The following is a 25,266-nucleotide window of genomic DNA, read 5'->3' as shown; positions in this document are numbered from 1 at the left end:
TTTTCCTCCACTTTAAAATGAGTGATTTGGTATAGATGGGCATTTCTTGTTGGTAGTCTCCTGATAGTTGGGACAGAGGAGAAACTGACCAAATAAGTTTGGGAACACAGAGTTAAACAAAGTTAAATAGATTTCTTTCCTACAGCCTCATGCATTGTGGCATGTGGATTGAATTCCTGAACTTTTTAGCCTGGCCTTGCCAGTAGAGTGAGTCAATAGTATGTTTCCAGCTCCGTCCTTTTCCTAATGGTTTAGTGGAAAGAGCATGGACTTTAGAATCATACATATCTGGGTTTGAATCCTGACTGCTACTTAGTAGCTTTGTGGCCATAGGTAAGTTATTTAACCTTTCTTAACTAGTTTCTTCATATGTAAAGCAAGAAGGATAACTCCTTGTGGAGTTGTAAAGATTTAGTGACAACTCAAGAAAATATCAAATGTATCTGGTATATAATGGATCATAAAAGGTATAGTTTAAGTCTTATAAATTCCAGAATTAGAATAGAATGCAATACCTGATAATATGTTATTTGTACCCTACCTACACCTGGTGTTTGAGGTGGGCTGTTCATATGTTTCATATATACTTGTATAATTTTCCCCCAAGAAAACAAATGTTCTTGAGGGCTCATCGTTATCTTTTGCCATTCACATCGCACTTAGCACTCTCCTGGAGACTCAGTAAGTGCTTGATAAATACCTGACAATTTCATCAAAACAGTGGAGTGAGATGAGATGTGGTCCTACCTGGTGTATACTTGATCTTTCATCTTTACACTCTGGGGAGAAGTCAGTAATTTATAAATATCAATTTTAAGTTTCTTTGGTTGTTTATGTTAAATAATTAAATTTTAAGTTTGAAATAACTAGATTTGACTGTAAATGAGCTGGCCTTTAAGCAAATCATAAGGAGAAAGCGTTTTAATAAAGTATTGTTTATTATTGTAAATTATGTTATTGGAATACTAATGTTTTACATTTTGTTTTGTCTCCAAGCAAATGGTTATGAGCCTTAGAGTTTCTGAACTCCAAGTACTGTTGGGCTACGCTGGGAGAAACAAGCACGGACGCAAACACGAACTTCTCACAAAAGCCCTGCATTTGCTAAAGGCTGGCTGCAGTCCTGCTGTACAAATGAAAATTAAAGAACTCTATAGGCGGAGGTTCCCCCAGAAAATCATGACGCCCGCGGACTTGTCCATCCCCAACGTACATTCAAGTCCTATGCCAGCAACTTTGTCTCCATCTACCATTCCACAACTCACTTATGATGGTCACCCTGCATCATCACCGTTACTCCCTGTTTCTCTTCTGGGACCTAAACATGAACTGGAACTCCCACATCTTACATCAGCTCTTCACCCAGTCCATCCGGATATAAAACTTCAAAAATTACCATTTTATGATTTACTGGATGAACTGATAAAACCCACCAGTCTAGGTAAGATTATTCTGTAATGGTTATTTTGTTACTTTTGGGGGATACATTTTCATTTTAGAGTTTGAATTTGACCCAGTTTTTTATTCATAATGAAATTTACATTTGGTAGTAGCATCCAGATGATAATAAGGAACTTTCAGTTTTAGACAAAATCAAATATATAAAAGCTGTCCTTAGACAAAGAAAAAAAGTATAGTCAAGTTTCCAGTGATGATTGCTGACACAGTAAATATTAAAAAGTTTCCAAGAATATAAACTTTTAAAGTATAATATTTTAGATTGTTGATTGATATTTTACAATAACTCTTACAAATTAAAAACTTAAAACCCACTAATTACTACTAGCCTCTGAATTAAGTTCTTAATTTTCAAGTGTTGATGACATCTGAAACAAGTGACTGACTAGTTTTGATTATTTAAGTGAGTAAATGGTTTTAATTATTATAAATGGAGATTTGAGCTTTGATGTGTAGTATTTCAGTTTCACCTGACTTTTTTAAGTGGATGTATGGGCTTTGTAGGTGCACACATGATCATAGTTATATAATACCAATACTTGAAGTTTCATTTTCTGTATTTTCCCATCATTTGATTAGTGTCTAGCATATTAATGGAATTCAATGTGTTAATCAACTTGTAATTTTAATTGCTATAGTGCTGCCTTACTTTATTTAATGTAGAATAAAACTGACGCTATTGTGATCTCTGATGCCTTTGATGTAATATATTTAACGTGTCAGACTTCCAGATGTTGATTGTTACAAATCAGTGGTTGACAGACTGGCGGTTGAGGCAAATCCAGCCTACGGTGTACTTTTTGTGGATCTGAGCTGAGAATGTTTTTTGATATTCCTAAAGGATTGGAAAACAAAAGTGAAAACAAAAACAAAGAATATGTGACAGAGACTGTATCTCTCTGCAAAACCTAAGATATTTACTGTCTGGCCCTTATAGAAAAAGTTTACTGACCCCTGTTACAAATCATTAAACATTTCAGTTTGGGGGATTGGTCAGTGTTGAATTTGGGAATATTTACTGAAATTCTTTGGACTGGTAAATATTTGAAATACTTGTTTTAAATTTTTTTCTTTTCCTTTTTTTTTTTTTTTTTTTTTGGTGAGGAAGATTGGCCTTGAGTTAACATCTGTTGCCAGTCTTCCTCTTTTTGCTTGAGGAAGATTGTCACTGAGGTAACATCTGTGCCAATTTTCTTCTGTTTCATATGGGATGATGCCACAGTGTGGCTTGATAAGTAGTGTGCAGGTCCGCACATGGGATCCCAACCTGTGAACCCTGGGCCCCTGAAGCGGAGTGTGTGAACTTAACCTCTATGCCACCAGGCCGGCCCCCATATTTTCTATTTTTAATTGAAGGCCATATATACACACACACATATGTATATGTGTACATATGTGAGCATGTATATTTATATTCTAGCTTGTTTCTTATTAAAGACTGCATACTATTTCATGATTTAAATAACTCCTCTATTAAAGGACAGAGTTTTCTAGTTTTTTGCTGCCAAAGACATGCTGCAGTGAATGTCATCTGAAATTTAAAAGGAAAAAATATTGGTTGCTTTTATCTGATTCAATTTCTATCACTCAAATTTTCTTCTGGCCTTAATAATTAACATATCTGACTGTTTTCATTTTTGCTAATATAAATTTCAAGTACTAGTGTGAATAGATGATGTTTATGTATGTATCTAAGTTTTGTTATGAAGAGTAGAAATGCAAACTGGACACATTATGATTATATTGGGTAATATTTTAAATAAATTAAAGTTAAGAGAATCTTAAGTTGATTATTTTTTACTGAAGTACTTTGCTTGAATACATATGTTCATTTCTAATGGTCTACACTAGGTGTCTTTTCATGCCTTTGTAGCTTAACTTTATATGTCATAATTTGCATCTCATATCTTATTGCATTAATACTTCAGGGTACTTTTATCCTTGTGAACTTTTTGATGTGTAATAGTAATGGGTCAATATATCTGATTTTCCCCTAAAAAGATACTAAAAGAAGATGGTTCATAAGAAATTACGTTGTTAAAGCTGCAGTTTTTGATATTTTTACAAATATCATTTATTTCCCCCCGATGACTGTTTTTAAAGAATAGGCAGTAAATTTTAAATATTTTTTCCGTCTTTTCTCTTCATCTGAAAATTTATAGAATGCTTCAATGGAGTGTTTTTGTGTTACAATTTAGAAACAGTGTAATAGAGTTTTGCCTGTTCTTTGATAACCAGTAAGTAAACCCTTGGATTTACAAGATTGGCTGGGCTGAAGTACTAAAGTGTTTCCCAAGAGATTTATTTAATTGAGCTTTCTTTGTGCTGTCAATCTTCATTATTCGCACATTCTGTTTTTGTGAATGTCTGCTGTCTCAAATTTATTTGTAAGTCCAAAGTCAATACAACAGTTTCACAGTCATTTGTAGACATGTTCAGAGTAGTGAAGAATTTGAGTTGACTGATGCACACTTTCCCAACTGTGGTTGAACAAGGTGACACTTGCTGCCTTGTTTTCAGCTCTCCTGCTGTAAACACATGTCCTCTTTGTGCTCTATTTAGTGCCATACTTTTTGCATTTTTGTACTTATTATTGGTGATTTCACTGTTTAAAATGGCCCTCAAACATATTGCTGAAGTTCTGTCTAACATTCCTAAATGCAGGAAGGCTGTGATGGGCCATATGGAGAAAATACATATATTAGATCAGTTTTCTTCAGGCATGAGTTAAAGTGCTACTGGCCATGAGTTCAGTGTTAATGAATCATCAATATATATAAGGTGTCTTTAAACAGAAACACTCATAGAACAAGGTTACATATTGATCAGTTGATGAAAATGTTGTGATCAGAAGCTTGTAGGAACCTAACCTTGTATTTCCCCTAGGAGCAGTAGTTCAGTATTCACTAATTCATTGTTTATGGTGACTTTATGGAACATAACTACCACAAGTCATAAAAATCAATTATACATTTGAAGTATAATTTGATTTGAATACCAGATTTCATGAGTAAATCCACTGTTTGTGGATTTCTGTCTTCCTTGACTGAGGTAAATTTTCAAAGAGTAAATACATTTTTTAACAGTGCCTTTAAATATTTTTAATAGTTGTAAGAATTTCAAAGGCTAACATTAGAGAACAGACAGCTTTGCATTCATTTGGAGTAGTCATGTGAAAGTTTCCTGAGTCATCTAAATGTTTGCTTTATATCAAATTTAAGCCAAATTATGTCTTCTCAAGGGATGTCTTCCCTTTCACGTTTTGAAGATCTTTGGCAATATATCTGAATAAGCTCATATCATGTGTCTGTGGATTAGAGATCTCATAAATTGGTATGAGGAATAATAATTGTTGACGCTGAGTATTATTTGTAATGTTCTAGTTCAGTGTTCTTCTAATTGATTATAGAAGGATACAGTATCCCCTCTTATCCAAATTGGAACCAATAGTTAATTGATAAAAGTGATGAATGATAAAATGATACATAATAACTTAAACATCTTACTTTAATGTAAAATGCATTAATGTATATTCACTTGACAGTCTTTTGATATAAGTCAAGGCCTTTTCTTTGAGACTGCTAATTTCCCAGTTGTAGCTTTTTTTTTTTTTGAAGATTGGCACCTGAGCTAACATGTGTTGCCAGTCTTCTTTTTTTCCCCCTTTTTCCTCTCCCCAAAGCCACCCAGTACATAGATGTGTATTCTAGTTGTAGCTCCTTCTGGTTGTGCTATGTGGGACGCTGCCTCAGCATGGCCTGCTGAGCAGTACCATGTCTGCGCCCAGGATCTGAACTGATGAAACCTGGGGCTGCTGAAGCAGAGTGTGTGAACTTAATCACTTGGCCATGGGCCCAGACCCCCAGTTTCAGCTTCTTTAAAGCAGGGGGAGAATTGAAAGACTTTTGTGAAGCAATTTGAGTACAGAATCTGTTAGAACTGGGGAAAATAACCTTTTGTAGTTGTGTCACTCACCTAATTCCATTGCATGTTTTTTTAAGCAACTTTTATTTGGTCTTTGCAGAACATTCAACTTTTCATAAAAACAGCAATTCTTTCTTTTTGCACATGTATTTCATTGGTTTTGTAATATTTAAGTGTTATAATTTACAAGTGCAACTGGCATAAACAGGTTTGAGAATAAATACCTCTGGCTCTTGGTAAACAGACCAAGTAGTGTGCGCAGAAGCACTGGAGAGTGGTCTGCTGGCAGGCACTCAGCTTGCTAGAGCGTCAGTCAGGATGTATAAAGGCAATGGGGAGCATCAGTTAATCCAGTTAAAAAGGCTTCTACTGATTTTCTTTTGCACCATTTTTATTAAACTCTCCAAAGACATTGAAATTAGAAGTTTATTTGTTCTCTTGCCTAAGAATAATTCAAGTGGTTTCTTTTTTGGAGGAACAACATGGATCATAATTTTTATGATTGAATTTTTTTTTTTTTTAAAGAAATCTACTTTTATCTCCCTGTCCCCTCTTTGGGAGGGTTATAGTGGGGGGAAGGATTGGGAGAACTGGAGGGAAATAAGCAAATTATGTTTTTTTGTCGTACAGTTTTATGTTTTTAGTCTTGCTTTTAGAACTCATTGCAGTTTAACCCTTTCCTCATTAAGGACAGTGACGGTAAAAGAATAAAATGAAACAATTTCACAGACTTGTTCTCTTAAATTTGTTTTTTTTTTTTTTTACTAAAACTTGTCATAAAAATTTGGAAATTATCTGTAAACATGATCTCTTCTTCTTGTCCTCCTAAATTCTACAAATGTTCTAATATTTTTTGGAAAGTATTTGGATGCTGCAGACTGAAGAATCTGAAACACCGAGGCACATTTTACTTGATCACGTGGGTGTCATTCTTCAGTTTGTGATTAAACAAGTCACATGTTTATGTTTTATCTCCCTCTTTTAAGTCTTGGAAGGTGCTTCTATGTAAGTTTTCATGTTTGTCGAACAGTTTTTTCCATTAAACACCACAAATACCAGTTGTCTGGGTTATATATATTTGCATTTTCCTGACTTCTCTTACAACCGGTTCTAACTTGATGTGGGACAATATACCAGTACTTCCTAGGGAAGACCAGCAGCCTAGGTGTACTGGGTTTATAGTCTCAGTATTTTAGAAAGTGAGGTTGATCTCTTTCCTTTTTAAAGTAGAACATTCTATAGAGAACATCACAATTATTTTAGATTTGGAAAGATGTATGAATAATTTATAGAAAAGGTTTGAATTAAAAAATATATATATATATATGTATAAACTTGGATTTTGCCTTAGGAAGAAAGGCAGCAGATGCTTTAGCACTCCTAAATAGTTAAAATGATCCGTCTTGTTTTGTGCAGTGTGGGTAAGGTTTCTGCTACATCTTAATAACATTGGTTACCAGTGTTTTCTGCCAAGGGCTCCTCTGGCATTGGATTAGATTTCACAGTTTCCTTCTCCTCTCATTTTTTATAATTGAGTTTGCCTTCCTCCACATGCCTAATAGCCAGTGCCTGGAGATCAGGTGATGTAAATTCAAGGACGCAGGCTCTGATAAGTATTGGAAAGGGCATTCAAAGGTTTTATGATTCCCTCCACTCTGCTTTTAGAAAATTTGCCTTCTAACAATTCAACACAAGCTGTGCTCTTCTGTACTTGAATTTTGGGAAATGAAAAGCGCTAATTTTTCTGTAGGCGAGTTTCTTCCCTAGAAACTTATCTTCCTAATTTGACAGCACTGGTTTCTGACTTTCAAAACAAAATCTAAGATTTACTTTCTAAATCTACATTCCTTTGTAGATAATAGTCTTTTTATCTGGTGAATTCAACTTAATATTTTCATTGCTGTTTGTATAGTGACCCAGAAGCCCAAAGGCATCTAGTGTGTTTTTAATAAATGAGTGTCTGTGTTTTTGTGTGTTATGTTGGGAACTAGGAATGATAGACTTTTTTTGGTTGGAAAGGAATCTTGATAATCAGAATCAGTAAAGACCCCCCTCTATATAATTGTAAATATGAAATTAAAAATTTTAAATTGAGAGATTAATGAGTCTGGCATTTAGGTTCAGAAGCAAGTAAGTACAATTTAACAGAAAACTCTAACATAAGATTTTACGGAGGTGAAATTTAAAGATCAGACATGTAGCATATGTAGTGTTCGAAATCCAGCGTTTCAGAATTTGCCAGTGGGTCATATACCACTTTGGTTCAGTTTCCCCAGCACAAATTGAGTTGCAGATGAGCCAGCTGGAGGACAGCTGGGGGACTTGGTTGTGGTAATCATGAGGCAGGTAGAATAGTACAACAAAGGAAGGACCCAGTTTTGTCCATCCATTTCTTTCTTTTTCTTTCTTTCTTTTTTTTTTTTTAAGAAATCTTGATAGATACCTGGGTGATTAGAAGATAATTTTAAGCCATTCTCTTTCTTGAGCCATATTACTTTGGTGCTGGCAGTGCTTGCAGATGACCCCCAATAGTTTTGAGCAGAGATTAGTCATTCTAATTCTTTGGCACTACTGCTGTTAAATTTATTAAAATATAAATAAGCTTTAGTTGTGCCAAAGGTGGGAATATTGCAGTGCAAAAGAAGCTGGATGTTGAGTGAAGTATTAGAATTAAATCACTTTAAGGTAGGTAAAAATAAAAAGGCTGAATTATTATTATTCTTTCTCTCTTTTTTTGAGGAAGATTAGCCCTGAGCTAACTACTGCCAATCCTCCTCTTTTTATGCTGAGGAAAAGTGGCCCTGAGCTAACATCCATGCCCATCTTCCTCTGCTTTATATGTGGGACGCCTACCACACCATGGCTTTTGCCGAGCGGTGCCATGTCTGCACCCAGGATCGTAACTGTCGAACCCCGGGCTGCCAAGAAGCAGAACGTGCAAACTTAACCGCTGTGCCACCTGGCTGGCCCCTATTATTTCTTTTTTAAATAACATTTTTATTTTATTTATTTATTTATTATTATTATTTTTAAAGATTTTATTTTTCCTTCTTCTCCCAAAGCACCCCAGTACATAGTTGTGAATTTTCAGTTGTGGGTCATTCTAGTTGTGGCGTGTGGGATGCTGTCTCAGCACTGCTTGATGAGTGGGGCCATTTCCCCTCCCAGGATCCAAATGGGTGAAACCCTGAGCCGCCAAAGCAGAGTGTGCGACCTTAACCACTCGGCCATAGGGCAGGCCTCAAGGCTGAATTATTTTTAAAAAACAATTTCAGGTTATCACTTTTATATGTTCCCTGCAGTTCCTAGAATTTTGTTTCACTGTTTATTTTGGAGCTATATTTTTGAATATTTTATTTCTGCTCTTAAATTTTATTTTAATTTTAAAATTAATGATTTTATTATATAAGATATGGATTAGAGGGAAAAAATCACTTATCTGTAATACAAATATTCCTAAGTATTTTGTGCATCTTTTCACCACCTCCTTGTGTAAAGTTTAAATGTAAAGGTAGCAATTTATGTTTACATATAATTTAAGAAATAACAAAAGAAATGATGGATAGTTGATTACATAAAAATATTGAACTCTGTGCATCAGTTTAAAAGTAAATACCAAATAGAAAAATGTTTGAATCAAACATGAAACTAAAGGAAAGAACTCAATATGGGGAGGATACTAAGACTATTAGGCAAAATGTATGACTAGGCAAGTATTAAAGGGGAAATGCAACTTGGAAACATCAAAAGATACTCACTTTCTTAACTAGTTCTTAAAGAAAATTCAAAATAAGTCAATAAAGAAGGTTTTAAATCTTGTCTGTAGTATTAGATTTTTTAAAAATGTATTTCTATCCAGTATCGATGAGATTTATTGAAATGTATGTTCACTGCTGGTAGCAATATAAATTATTATAGAGCTTTTTGAGAGTACAGTTTGGCAATATGTAGCAAGAGCTTAAAAATGTTTTTTGATTTATTCTGCCTCTGGGAACCCAAAGCCTAAGAATACTCATTGCAACAATATGTATTATGTTTTTCTAGTATAAAAATTAGCAAAACCTAAATATCTAATAATAGAATAATATTTAATTAACCTATGATATATATACTATGTGTACTATTTTAAAGCTCAGTTAAAAATGATTATCATGAAGTCTTTAATATATGAGTTCGGAAGAAAAATGGAATACACAACTAAAAATTATTGGGCATCTACTCTGATGAACATTAAGCTAGAAGCTTTGTATCTGTTATCTCATTTAAGCCTCCAAACAACTTTGGAAGGTTAGACCAATAAGCTAAATTTTATGAAAGAGGTAGCTGAGATCTGAAGAAGGTAATTCACAAACCTTAAGGGTCAGAATTTGACACAATTACATTTGCTTTCAAAGCCAATGTTCTTTCTAATATGTAACATAAGATATTAAAAATTAAAAAAAGATTAAAAAAATTGTACTCTAAAATAATTTGGCAACTTTATAATATCTTTTGATCTCAGTTTTAATTAGAAAAATCTTCTTGAATTTTTTCGGTAGAATTCATAGGCTCAACAAATGGGATCACTGTGTTTAAATTTACTTTATGGAGAACTGCTGAAGGTCTTTTGTATTCCAAACATACACTGAAAGAGGGTTTGAGACTTTAATTTTACATGATAGTCTTTACCAGTACATGCTATAAATGAAATGGAGTTTTATGTCAACGGATCACTTTGGACCTGTGTGAAATTCACGGTACATACGAGGAATTCTGATTTATTACCTCTGGATGTTAGTCTCTGGATTAAAAAAAAAAAGTGTATTTTGTTAAAATAATAGGCCGTTCATAACTCACTACCTAAATATTTTAAAGAAAAACTCAGTTTTTTCCCAGTCCAGTCTAGAGTTCAGATTTTTGCTAAGATTCGTTCTGTTGAAATGACATGTATGTAATTAATCTCAAAATCTTCTTGATGATTTTCTAATATTGTGAGAGAGCAAAACCTTTTTTGCTGTAAGGAAAATAATTTGAAGCATTTTCTAAGATGTAGAGTGACCTTAAAAATAAGATGAAGATTGTAAGGCTCCTCAAAACCAGTAGGGGAACAATTATAAGCAAAATTTTTAAAGTTCTTCTAAAAATTCCTTGAATAAAAGAGAACTATAAAATGGAATTATACAGGATTCATTTATTTTATTGATTTTCTTCTTTAGTTTGTTGTTGTTTTTTGCTGATTTTTATCTTTTCCGTATGGATCAAGCCACTGTAGTAAAATATTCCAAAAGAACAAAGATCTTAATAAAGCATTTTTTCATATTTATATGAAGATCCATGGTCATGGAAATAGAATCTTCTCCATCCTTTCTTCCCAAAAGATTTGTGACTTTTTAAAAAATATAAATATAAAAATAACTTATTGTTGATTTTTTTAAAAATTCATTCATTCAACTAATATTCATTAAGTGCATTTTTGCCAAGCACTGTTCTTTTTGCTGGGAAAGAATAAGACATAGTTATTCAAGATGTTTGGGATGTAGTGGAGCAGTCAGACATTCATTAATTCATCTTAGAAAACACAAGGCAGAGTAAATAAACTAAAGGCATAATCTAGGGATAAAAACTAAAGGGATTATATTTACCAGGGAGCGTGAGTTAACATTTTTGTCTTGTGGAGTAGTTGAATCAGAATTACTGAGGGTGCTTCTTAAAAATAGACATTTTCTACAACCCAAATCTTCTGAATTGTGTTTAACATCATGGTATATTACACACACCTTCTCATGTAGATCACCTCCTTTCTTTCAACTCCTACAGAATGTATTATAGTGTAATCATAAACTTTAGTTTTCTCCTTTCCATGGATGTATAGATTGTTTCCATTTTTTTGTTACTATACCAGTGACATCCTTATATGTAAGAATATGTATTTTAATAATTATGTGAGTAATTCTTTAAATCCAAAGTAGTTTTGCTAGGTCAAAAGATGTGCATACTTATAATTTGCTATTATCAAATTGCACCCTCCCACCCCAAAAGTTTACACTCCTACCAGCATTCTTATGAGAGTGCCTATTACCTATAGTGTTATCAGTAATATAAAAAATTTTGTATACTGATTATATCTTGATTTAATTTGCATACCTTTGCTTACTCTGAAGTTGAACATTTTTGTGATTATTAACTGTTTGTGGTCTCTGTGAATTGTTTGTTCATATTCTTTGCTCCTTTTCCTATTCTATATTTTTTCCTTATTGGTTTGTACTTTGTACATATAATGCATACTAGCCAGCCCTCTGTTATATGTTGTAAATATTTCATCTTGGTCTGTAACTTATCTTATTATGTAATTTATATCATCTTTCATTATACAGAAATTGAAAACAGTTAAGTTGTGAAACGTAGTAGTTAGGACTTCATGGTGTTTGGATTTCTAAAATAACAGCTTCATTGAGATATAATTCACATTAAAATTCACCCTATTAAAGTGTACAATTCAGTGGTTTTTAATGTATTCATGGAGTTGTACATTTATTACCACTATTTAATTCAAAAAGTTTTCATCACCCCAAAAAGAAATACTGTATTAATTAGCAGTCATTTTCATTCTTCCCTCTCCCAGCCCATGAAAACTACCAATCATCTTTCTGTCTCTATGGATTTGCCTATTCTGGATGTTTCATACAAATGCAATCTTAGTCTTTTGTGACTGGCATCTTTCACTTAGCATAATGTTTTCAGGATTCATCCATGTTATAGCATGCATTGGTACTTTATTCTCCTTTTTGAGAGGTATATAATTATTTTTAATGGGATGTGTCTAAATTACCTTTTTAAAAATTGTTAATTGTGGTAAAAAAAAATTTACCCTCTTAACCGTTTTTAAGTATACAGTTCAGTACTGTTAATCACATTCACATTGTTTTGCAACAGACCTGTGCAACTTTTTTATCTTGCAGAACTGAAAGTCTATACCCATTGAACAACTCCCCATTTCCTTCTCCCCCCAGCCCTTGGTAATCACCATTTCACATTCTCTTTCTAAGAATTTGACTACTTTAGATACCTCGTATAATTGGAATCATACAGTATTTGTCGTTTTGTGATTGGCTTATTTCACGTAACACAGTGCCCTTAAGGTACATCGATATTGTAACTTGACAGGATTTCCTTCCTTTTTAAGGCTGATTAATATTTCATTGTATGCGTATACCACGTTTGGTTAACCATTCATCTGTACTTGGACATTTAGGTTGCTTCCACCTCTCAGCTGTTGTGAACAATGCTGCTCTAAACATGGGTGTGCAAATATCCCTTTGAGATCTTGCTTTCAGTTCTTTTGGATGTGTATCCAAAAGTGGTAGTGCCCGATCATATAGTAGTTCTGTTTTTAACTTTTTGAGGAACTACCATACTGTTTTCCATAGCAGCTGCATCATTTTACATTCACTCTGACAGTGCACCGGGGTTCCAGCTTCTCTGCATCCTCACCAACACTTATTTTCTGTTTTTTTCAATAGTACATCCTAATGGACGTGAGCTGGTATCTCATTGATGTTTTGATTTGCATTTCTCTAATGACTTGTGATGTTGACCATCTGTTCATGTACCTGTGAGCCATTTGTGTATTTTCTTTGGAGAAATGTCTATTCAAGTCCTTTGCTCATTTTTTAATTGGGTTATTTGTATTTTTGTTATTGAGTTGTATGAGTTCTTTTATTTATTCTGAATATTACCTCCTGATTAAATATATGATTTCCAAATATTTTCTTCCACTCAGTAGGTTGCCTTTTCACTCTCTTGATTGTTTCCTTTGATGCACAGAAATTTTTAAGTTTGATATACTCCCCAGTGTTTATTTTTACTCTTGTTGTCTGTGCTTTTGGTGACATTTGCAAGAAATTGTTGCCAAATGTAGTATTATGAAGCATCTCCCCTATGGTTTCTTCCAGAAGTTTTATAGTTTCAGGTCTGTAATCCATTTTGAGTTAGTTTTTGTATATGCTATAAGGGAAGGGTCCAGCTTCATTATTTTGCATGTGAATATTCAGTTTCCCCTGTATCATTGTTGAAGAGACTATTCTTCCCCATTGTGTGGTCTTGGCACCTTTGTCAAAGAGCATTTGACCTTATGTGAGAGGGCTTACTTCTGGTCTCTTTTCTTTTCTGTTGGTCTATATGTCTGTCTTTATTCCAGTGCCACAGTGCTTTGATTACTGTAGTTTCGTTGTGTGTTTTGACATTGGGAAAGATGAGGCTTCTGATTTTGTTGTTCTTTTTCAAGATTGTTTTGGCTCCTTGAGACTCCACATGGATTTTAAGATGATTTTTTCTGTTTCTGCAGAAAGGGCCAATGGGATTTTTATAGGGATTGCATTGAATCTGTAGTATGGACTTTTTAACAAGATTAAGTCTTCTAATTCATGAGCACTGGGTGTGTTTCCATTTATTTGTGTTAATTTCTTTCACTAGTGCTTTGTGATGTTCACCATCAAAGTCTTTCACCTCCTTAGTTAAGTTGATTCCTAAGTATGTCATCCTTTTTGATGCTATAGAAAATGAGATTGTTTTCTAATTTCCTTTTCAGATTGGTCATTGTTAGTGTATGGAAATACAACTGATTTTTGAGTGTTGATTTTGTATCCTGTAACTTTCCTGAATTTGTTTATTCTAGTAGTTTTTTTGTGGGCTTTTTAGGGTTTTCTACATCTAAGTTATGTCATCTGTGAACAGAGATAATTTTACTTCTTTCAAATCAGGGTGCCTTTTCTTTCTTTTTCTTGCCTAATTGCTCTGGCTAGGACTTCTAGTATGATTTTGAATAGAAGTTGCCTTGTTCCTAATCTTAGAGGAAAAGCTTTCAGTCTTTTACCATTGAGTGTGATGTTAGTTGTGGATTTTTCATATATGACCTTTATTATGTTGAGATAATTTTCTTCTAGGCATAGTTTGAGTGTTTTTATTTTGGAAAGGTGTTGAACTTTTTCAAATGCTTTTTCTGCATCAATTGCGATGATCATGTGGTTTTTTTCTTTCATTCTATTAATGTGGTATATTACATCGATTAACTTTTGTATTTTGAACCATCCTTGCATTCCACGAATGAATCCCAATTGGTCATGATGTATAACCCTTTTCATATACTATTGAATTTGAGGAGTAGACATTCTTTTTTTTTTTTTTTTTTTGGAGGAAGATTAGCCCTCAGCTAACTACTGCCAGTCCTCCTCTTTTTGCTGAGGAAGCCTGGCTCTGAGCTAACATCCGTGCCCATCTTCCTCTAGTTTATACGTGGGACGCCTACCACAGCATGGCTGCCAAGCAGTGCCATGTCCGCACCCGGGATCCGAACCAGCGAACCCCGGGCCGCCGAGAAGCAGAACGTGCGAACTTAAGCACTGCGCCACCGGGCCGGCCCTGAGGAGTAGACATTCTTATCTTGCTCTTTAGAGGGAAAGCATAGTCTTTCATCACTGAGTATGATGTCAACTATGGATTTTTTCCATAGATGCCCTTTTTGTTGAATTTTTTTAAATCATGAAAGTGTGTTGGAATTTGTTTAAATGCTTTTTCTCCATCTGTTAAGATGATCCTGTGGTTTTTGTTCTTTATTCTATTAATATGGTCTGTCACATTGGTTGCTTTTCCTATGTTTAAACAGTGGCTTTTGGATTTTGTCTGATTTTTGATGACCTATCTCTGAGATGAGTAAGTTAAAAGTCCCCTACATTTTCCATTTCTGACATTTGGGTTTTTTTTTGTTTTTTTGTTTTTTAAATCAATCCTGGGTTTTAGTTTTATTTATATGAGAGTAAGGCTCTTATTTCTCTAAAACTTTTTGAATGAGTATTTTTCTGAACTTTATTCTATTCCACTGCTCTGTTTGTATATTTCTCCATTAACATGGAATTATTGTATTTAATTGTTTGATTATTTTAAAATTTTTGAATAGGTGATAACGTTCACTTGATACAAAAATCAAAAGTTACACAAGAGATTATAATGAAAAGGAAGTCCCTCTCCTACTTTTATCTCACCCACAAGTGTTTTCAGTTCCTTTTGTTTTTCCAGAGAGTTCTCTGCATATATAAATATGTTTGCCTCATTCTTTTTTTAGTATCTCCTTAGTGTGTGATTGATTAGATTATGCTTTATTAAATGTTCTCCTATTGATTGACATTTAAGTAGTTTCCTGCTATTAAAAACACTACAGAGAATTTTCTGTGATATATATCACTATGTACATATAGTGCATATGTATATATAGTGCATATATCCAGTATTTTTTAAGATAAATTCCTAGAAGTAGAATGTGTATTTAAAATTTTGATAGATATTGCCAAATTTCTCTCCAGAGAAGGTTTTTGCTAATTCATAATCCTACTGGCTATGTAGAGAGTGTTTTTCCTCTGTGCCTTCAACGTTACCATGTGTCATTAAAGTTTTTGATCATTTCAAATAGGTGAATGTTTGTAACTTATAGTTTTAACTTGCATTTCTCTTAAGAGTGAGGATCAGTTAAGGTTTTTTTTTTATGTTTGAGATAGTTATCTTTTTATTTGAGCTTTTTCATGAACTTTGCACATTTAAAAATTGACTTTTGGGGTTTTTTCCTCTGAATTGTAGAATTAAGGAATTTAGCATTTTGTCATATAAATTGCAACTGTTTTTTTCTAATGTAATGTGCTTTGACTTTATTTATGATTGGTGTTGGAAATTTGCCATCCATTCCTTTTTATTGTTAAGTAATATTTCATGGTATGGATGTATCATAGTTTCTGTTCCTTTTCATCTCTTGATGGGCATTTTGGTTGTTTCTCTTCTAGTTCCTTTGCCTTTCCATACAAATTTTAGAATTATCTTGTCTATCTCTACAAAAAAATCTTACTGGGATTTTGATAGGAATTGCATCAAACCTGCATATCAATTTAGGGATAATTAACAGTTTATCTATTTGAGTCTTCCAGTATACCAACATGGTATGTCTGTCTATTTAGATCTTTCATTTTGTTCATTAGCATTTTGTAGTTTTCAGTATACAAGTCCTGGACTTGTTTGTTAGACCTATACCTAAATATTTTACTTTTTTGGGTGATTACAGATGTTATTATTTTTTAAATTTCGATTTTCATGTGTTCATTGCTAGTATATAAATGTACAATTTTTTTTTTGCTGTTGATTTTGTATTTTGTGACTTTGCTGGACTCACTTCTTAGTGCTACAAAGTTTTTTGTAAGTTTTTTGGGATTTTGTACGTAAACTACTGCATAATCTGCAAATAGGCAAAGTTTTATTTCTTCCTTTACTGTCTGTATGCCTTTCATTTATTTACCTTGCCTTTGCACTGGTTGGGCTTCCAGTACAGTGTTGAATAATAGTGGTGAGAGTGAGAATCCTTTCTTTGTTTTCAGTCTTAGGGGGAAAGCCTCAAGATAAACTGATTTTTTTTTTTCCTATTTTCAGACTTTTTCCCTTAATGGCTACCTTGTTTTGTCTTTTTATTCTTTCTTAAGCTTCCTTTTTGTTAGCATTTGCCTGATAGACACTTTGTTCTTTCTTTCTTCAACTTTTTGTGGTGTTTTGTTTTATGGTGTTCTTTGTGTTTTGAGTAACAGCTTTATTGAGATTAATTCACATACCATAAAATTCACCCTTTTAAAGTTACAGTTCATTGGTTTTAATATATTCACAGAGTTCTACAACCATCACTTCTGTCAATTTTAGAACATTTTCGTCACCCCAAAAAGAGACCCTGTACCCATTACCAGTCACTTCCCATTCCCACCTACCCCTGCCCTTGGAACTACTAATGTAGTTTCTATCTCTATGGATTTGCCTGTTCTGGACATTTCATATAAATGGTATCATATAATATGTGACCTTTTGTGACTGGCTTCTATCCCTTAACATAATGTTGTCAAGGTTTATCCATGTTGTAGCATGTATCAGTACTTCATTCCTTTTTATGGCCAAATAATATTCCATTGTATGGATATACCACTTTTTTAATCAGTTCATCAGTTCATGGACATTTGGGTTGTTTCCACATTTTTGCTATTATGAATAATAGTGCTGTGAATATTGGTGTATAAGTTTTCATATGGATATATGTTTTCATTTCTCTTAGGTTTATATGTAGGAGTGGAATTGCTGGGTCATATGGTAACTCTGTTTAACCTTTGAGGAACTGCTAGACTGTTTTCCAAAGCAGCTGCACCATTTTATGTTCTCACCAGTAATGTATGAGGGTTCCTGTTTCTCCACATCCTTGCTAACACTTGTGATTGTATGTCTTTCTGATTAGAGCCAACCTAGTGGGTGTGAAGTGGTGCCTTATTGTGGCAGATTTCTCTTAAAAATAGCAAGCATGTAGCTGACTTTTTAAAAACTCCATCTAAAAATGTAACTTATTCTCATTTTTATGTTATCACTGTTATATTTGTTCTTTGTTGTGCCATCTTTGTTTCCTTTTATCATTTATTTTTCTTTGCTGATCTCTGTGAGATGAATTATGCTTTCTTTGTTTCTCTTTCATTTTCTAGTGGTTTGGGAATTCTCCCTTCTCTCTCTCTCTTCTGTAAGTAGTTACTGTAGAACACATTTAAATCTAAATTTTCCTACCAACATCAATAATTTTTCAGTGTAATCAATGTGTCTTGTCTCTTCCCCCTTCATTAATTTAATCATTGATTTCTTTTATCAGAAATATGTTGATGGCTATTTCCTCAAAATTTATAACAATTAAAGCTTACATAAGAGTCATTGACAGAAGAGTCATTTTCCCTCATTGCGTTCTGAGAGTCAAAATCTTAACAGAGTCAATAATTACGGTTATTAAAGAATTGCTGTCAAGTGGAGAAATATACATTCATCTTTGGTGCTTTACTTCAGATTATTTTGAGGACTCTAGTGTATGGAATCCAAAAGAAGCAATCATTCAACTCAAGGTAGTTGGCAGGGGATAAGAAAGTCTGATGAATACACTGAGAATTGAGTTAAAGCTCAACCAAGAGAGTAGAGCTATAACAATATTTAACACGTCAAATTACAATTTATCCATCTAGCAGAATAGGAAATTCAGATTTTCAAGTTCACTCAAGATGTGAGTTGTTAACTTTCTTTTTAGTAGAAATAATACATTGTTGTTTAACACATAGCCTTGACACTGTAACTTATACAGTAAACCCCCTGATCCATCGGGGATATGTTCCAAGACCCCCAGGGGATTCCTGAAACAGTGGATGGTACCAAAACCTATATATACTGTGTTTTCTTCTATACATACATACCTGTGATAAAGTTTAATGTATAAATTAGGCACAGTAAGAGAGTAACAGCAATAACTAAAAATAAAAGAATTATAACAATATACTGTAATAAAAGTTACTGTAGATCTTAGCAACCTCAGCATACAATTTTTTTTCTTAAGTTGAGAACTTTCATCTTTTCACTTAAAGGAAGCACTTTCTGGCTTCTCTGTGGCATTTCTGAATTGCCAGCATCACTACTCTTGTGCTTCGGGGCCATTATTAAGTAGAATAAGGGTTAGTTGAATGTAAGCACTGCCATACCGCCACAGTTGGTCTGATAACCGAGACAGCTTCTAAGTGACTAACAGGCAGGTAGTGTATCCAGTGTGGGTATGCTGGACATTCCGGCAGGACTGAGCAGGATGGAGCGGGACGGGGAGAAGTTTCATTATGCTACTCAGAATGGTGTGCAGTTTCAAACTTATGAGTTGATTATTTCTGGAATTTTCCATTCAATATTTTTGGACCACAGTTGACCATGGGTAATAGACTGTGGAAAGCAAAACCATGGGTAGAGGAGGGACTACTGTGTTTTACTTAAGGTTGAAGTTTCTCTAGAATTCCTCCCATGGTTACTTTTGGATAAAGTAAATCAGAGCATGTTTATATTTATTGTTTGTAGATTTCTGGATAATTTGCTTATGCTTGTGTAGATTATGGAGTGCTTTTGAAGTCAATTTTAAGTCAAGATTATATTTCTGTGTGATGATTTTTTCATGTTCTTACCTTCCCACCATAAGATTTCAGTTTGCTACATCAGAAGAATATTTGGAGGAGAATGATACTCAGTGTGACTAGAATAAAAATGCTGCAGCTTTTACTACCTTATGAATAATCTATATGGGCCTTTCTAAGTCGGCAGTTTTAGCATCATGGAAAGATGGTTTTGAGCAAGGAGCTAAATCTAAGAAGCCCATTTTTGCTTGAGCATTCTTCTGGGTCAGCTCCATTAAATTAATCTTGATATTCTTCATATTTCTACCTTTGAACATATAGAGTCTCTACTTCGGGATGGGAGTTTGGGATAGTAGTAGCTCTTAGTACATGTTTGCTTATTTGTAATTTAGGTGTTTGTCAGGGATTATCCATTAACTTACAGCTATTCCCTCTGGTTACTGTTTTATAGCAAGTATGCTTGGGTATGGGCTCTCTTGCCACCGCCTTCACCTTATGAGTCCTCTTAATCCTTATCAGAAGGAAATTCCATTTCTTCCTGGGGGAAAGTAAACATAATAGTTCGTAAGATTGAGTTTTCTTTTAAGCAGTGTGCTTCAGAAGTATAAACTAGTATTTACCCAAATGCCTGGAATTTCTAGTTCATCTATTGTAAATATAAAATCAGTTATGGGTAAATGTTATTAAATGCCTAATATTTACACTAGATAATTATAGTCTTTGGAGCCTTTTTTGTGTTCATGAATTTAGGCTGCTACTCAGATTTTAATATTTTACCCTCATACTTTATTTAAGAAAGAAAGGATAGTGTAGAATGGATTTGAAAATGGCTATTAAACTATATCTAAATGCAATTATACAACTAATAGTAACATATGATGAAAGATAAAGTGGCTAACATTTATAAACAGGGAAAAAGTTGATGGTAAATACTTACTGCTTATACTTAGCTAGGGAAAATATGCATTTGAAGAAAAACTAATAAGTGCACAGTCGTTTTGTTTCAGTTTATACTACCAGGTAGATGGTGAAACATTATTTAAAATAGTTTTCCTTTCTAGTCTAGAGTTGTAGTGTAGCCAGAAACTTCTAGCTACTTTTATATAAGAACTCTTGTACAAGAAAACTGCTGGAGAATCAACTGTGAGCAACTGTTATAACTAATTAAGAGTTCAGCATGAGAGCTAATTAAAAGTTAATGTGAAAAAAATCACTATTCTTTTTACTGCAAATGATAGAAAATCCACCTAAAACTGGCATAAAACATAAAAGCTAATGCATTAATTTATATAGCCAAAGAGTAAGGGGTTTGATGCTGAGCTCAGTATCCTTTTCTTGACCCTCCACTTCCCCTGCCAGTTTCTACCTCACTGCTTTGCTTCTCATTGTGGCAAAATTCCATGAACAAATCTTCTTATAGTCTCTGTCTCCAGTTCCTCACCTTCTATTCTGTAAGTTCACTTCAGCCAGGCTTTTGCTCCAGTGAATCCACTGAAACTTTTCTTGTCGAGAACTATGATGCCAAAACATGATTCCTTCTCAGCCCCCAGTTTACTTGATCTGTTAGCAGCATTTGACATAATTAATCAGGTTCTCCTACTTGCAGCACTTTGTCGCTTGACTCCCAGGGTGCTACTCTCTCTGTTGATTTCCCGTCTATCTCCCTGGTCCTTTCTTACACTTCTTTGCTTGTTCCTCTTCTTCTACCAGATCTCTTTTCTGTCTTCACTTGACTTCCTTAGTGATTTTATCTGGTCTCAAGGTTTTAAATAGTAATTGAACATTAGCGACCCTAAATTTATATCTCTACTAAGACCTCTCTCATGAGTTCCAGAGTCTCATCCAACTGCCTATATAAAATCACCTTTCAGATGTCTATCTGAAACTTAATTGTGTCCAGAAGTGAAGTTTTGTTCTTTCTTCCAAAGCAGATTCTACTCACAGTCTTCTCCTCCTTGATTAAGAGCACTTCATCTTTCTGTTGCTCAGGCTAAAATCTTTAGAGTCATCCTGGATTCTTCTCTTTTATTATATCCCAGGCTAATTATAATTAGTTAGGAAATCCTGTTGGCTGTGCCTTTAAAATATTTCCGGAATCTGACCACTTCTCATAAACTTTGCTGCTACTACCATGATCTGAGCCACCATCATCTCTCACCTGAATTAGTACTTTGATCTCTGCTTCTACCTTTACCCCCTTTGCAGTATTTTCACTTAGCGGCCAGAGTCATTCTTTTAAATGTAAGCTAATCATTTTACTTCTCTGTTTAAAACTCTCCGCTGGCCTCACATGTGACTCAGAGTAAAATCCAAAATCCTTATGATCTTACCCTCTCTTTGTTACCTGTCTGATATCATCATGTGCTAATATTCTAGTTAACTTGGCTCTAACCACATTGGCTTTCTTGCTGCTCCTCAAATACACTGTATGCTCTTGTCTCAGGGCTTTGGCATGGGTGTTTTCTTTACCTGGAGTGCCTTTCTCACGGATATTCACATGGCTATCTCCTTCACCTCCTTCAAGTCAAGGTATTAATATTTTTGATGAGAACATACCCAGACTACCCTATTTAAAATTCCACCTAATTCTTTCCAATCTCCATTACCCTGCCCTGTTTTTTCCTTACTGTTTATTGCTTTCTATCATACTTTATTATTATATTATTTATTATCTTTCTTTTCTGATTAGAATCTAAGTACCATAAAGGCAGAGATTTTGGTTTCTTGTTCATTGATTATCCCAAACACGTAGAATAATATCTTATGCATATTAGGTGTTCAATAAATATTTGTTGAATGAATGTTTGGGTAGTGAATCTGTTTCACGCTCTCCATTTCATGGCTCTGTTTCCTTGATGTTGGTCCCATGTTTGTAGGCATTATGTTGTTCCCCAGCAGTTCCTGGAATCCTTCCAGATCCCAGTCTAGCCAATAGGAGGAAAAATCTTTGTCCTAACATCACAGGAAAAGTTCTGAGGTTCACTATGTTTGAACTACTTTAAATGCCATGTGGAACTCTTGACCATTCAACCCTGGCAGGGGAACGCAATGCACTTTTTGGCCTAGTCTTTGCTCATATGCTCCATTCTGAAACTGGAAGTAAAGCTACAAACAAAAATGTCTGTTTGGGAATAGAAGCTGCTAAGTAAGTATACAAGAAGTGTCCACTAGCTTGTATACCACTGTTTTACAAAATATGATCCTTGGATCCTGGTTCCATGGGATGTCAGTAGGTGTTCTTTGACCATGTCCCATTAAGTTTGGAAACTTAAATAAGTTTTGTTACTGCAGAATTTCTCAGTGTTTTAAATATGACAGTGTGCTCTATGAATCTCTTAGTGGAAGATGTTATGCAACAACTTCCCCGACTTCTTTGAACATGGAACTCTTTTTCTCTTCATAACCTCTCAAGATATGTTCTCATGGACCACACTATGAGAAATATTGATATGTTTGCTAAGAACTAGTTAGAAAATTGAAGAAAACTCTTATGCAGCAATAAAAAAAATAAAATACAAATACTTGTCAAACACACAGGACTTATTTGAAGGAAAAAAATGTTTACAGACCCCCAAAGACTTCATACATGGAAAGACACAGTCCTTTGAAAGATGTCTATTCTCAATGAATTTGTCGTGATTAGAAATCTAATTTAATAGAGAGAGAGATGAAGGAAAGAGAAGTAGAACTTTACCAAATGATTCTAAAGTTCATTTGAGTTGTAGGCTTTTTTGATTGTAAGGAAGGATAACACCTCAGGTCACCTAAGAAAAGTTCATTGTAAAGATACATGGGAATTAAAACCAGAATCAGAAAGTTATGGTTGTGTTCTGTCTGTCTGGTTATGTATGCTCTCTCCCTCTGTGGCGCCTCTGAATCTTTCTAAGCATCTATTTTATTTGCTTGTGGCTACAGAGAGTTCTTGGAGACTCTCCATGTTCCACACTCCAAATCCTAGAAGAAGCTAGTTTGAATTGATTTCAGTTACTATGTTGCTAATGGATGGATACCTTCAGGCCTAGTCATTTTATGGTTGTCCAGACGTTGGTGGATGGATGGGCAACCCCTGGGAAAATTATGCTCCTTTGTCCTATCAATGGTTGTTCAGTACAGAAAACAGTTTAGGGCTGCTTCTCTGGTAGGAGGTGTGGGCTGGGAAGATTCCACTAGAAGGGGAAGTTGGATATGACTAAAATGTCCAGTATAATCTAGAAGAAAAAATAAGTATAGACAGAGGAATTCTGAAAAAGGAGTGTATGTCATGCCGTATACATATAAAATATGCTATTTATATATATAACAAAGCTATAGTAATTGAAACTGTGGAACTGGTGCCTCAAGAAGCAGTTAATGAAGTAGAAGTACATTTAAAAATAATGTGAAAGTGAAATTTCTAATTAGTGACATGAACTAATTAGTAAATTGTTCAGGAGTACCTAATTAATCATTAAAAAGTAAGAGTCCTGCCTTGCAAATTACCAGAATAATACCCAAATGGTTTAAATGTTTACATGCTTAAAAATGAAACTAAAACAATATCAGAGGGAAATGTAAGTTGTATTTAAATAAATGCATAAATAATACATTGAAATACATAAATAATATTTAAGTAATATTAAAGTGAGGAAGGAATTTTCCCCAAGGAAAAAAATAAGATTTCATTTTGAGGACACACACAAAAAACACCCTTATTACATTAAATGGCAAAATAAACCAAAGGAAAATATTTATAATCTATGACTATATTACATATCTTTAATATATGAAAAACTGTTAGAAATAATTTGTGTGTGGATAGGAGTGCTTAATCCTACCCAGCCATCAAATAGTGTTACCCTAGTCCATACACTCTTCCACTTTGCTAGATGACTATTTCATATCTTATTCTCTCATGACTCGCTGTTCTCTCCTGAACTATTCTTCCACTTTAACTCTTTGCTGATGACTTGCCTTTTATTTATTTTTCACTGAGAAAATAGAACCAATCACAGTTAGCTTCTAAAAGTTCCCACCATCGTAAGTACCTTATACCTACCCACCTACCTACGTCTCTGCCCATATGCTATATACTTTTTTTTCTGTGACCTTGGATGAACTCTGGTCTCTGGGCTAAGGCCAATCCTTACATTTGCACATTAGATCCTATTCACTTTCTTATTCAAGGACCTTGCTTAGTAATTCTTCCCTCTCTCCTACATCATCAATTTTTTTGCCTCTTTACTAGGTCATTCACATTAATATACAACTTTATGCTAACTTTCCTGTCTTAAAAAACAAACTGCTCTTCTCCTAATTTCCTTCTAGCTAACCCCATTTTGTGTTCCTTCACCACAAAATTCCCTGCTGGGAGTGTCTCTATTTACTGTCTCCAGTTTCTTTCCTCCCTTTCTTTCATGAACCCTTTCCAGGTAGGTTTTCACCTACCCTAAAGAAACTGCTGCTATCTAGGTCATCAGTGACCATTATGTCACTATAAGAAACGGTCGTTTCTCAATTTTGAAGCATCAGAAGAAAAAATTAAAAGATGACTAATAGAGCATAATAGAGTGATTCACAATACAAAGAAAGCCAATAAGGGTAAGAAAAGTAGTCAAGTTGAGTAGCCAAAGAAACGCAGAGTTAAGACAGTAAGATGTTTTTCATCTACTGCCCCAGTGTTGGCAAGGAAATCTAGAACTCTCATATACCACTGAACTTATACAAGTGGACAACATTGCTTCTGGAAGCAATTTAGCAACTTGTACAGAATCTTTAAAAATGTATCTATCTTTTGACCCACCCATTCCCTTTCTAAGAGGATGTTCTAAGAAAATAAAGGTCTTACAAATACAGTCCCACCCCACCCCCCACCCCACCCCCCACCTCACCCCCGGGAGGGAGGAAAAGATTCATCAAGACACTGATTCTGGAAGAAAAAGAT

The 25,266-nt window shown here is 34.3% G+C and overlaps 1 protein-coding gene across 2 annotated transcripts in view; it reads left to right on the top strand.

The window, feature by feature from the left end:
- Positions 1-25,266, top strand: part of PIAS1 (protein inhibitor of activated STAT 1) — a 113,640-nt gene that overhangs the window by 29,820 nt on the left and 58,554 nt on the right. For both annotated transcript variants that reach the window (XM_044764644.2, XM_070499245.1), the window contains exon 2: positions 997-1,441. In XM_044764644.2, the coding sequence (XP_044620579.1) occupies positions 997-1,441 (445 nt within the window). The remainder of the gene's footprint in view (positions 1-996; positions 1,442-25,266) is intronic.

This window comes from Equus asinus, chromosome 2, assembly GCF_041296235.1.
Source record: "Equus asinus isolate D_3611 breed Donkey chromosome 2, EquAss-T2T_v2, whole genome shotgun sequence".
In the NCBI taxonomy this organism is placed as follows: Eukaryota; Metazoa; Chordata; class Mammalia; order Perissodactyla; family Equidae; genus Equus; species Equus asinus.
Note: the sequence above shows the minus strand (reverse complement) of the source record. Positions and strands in the feature narration are given on the sequence as shown.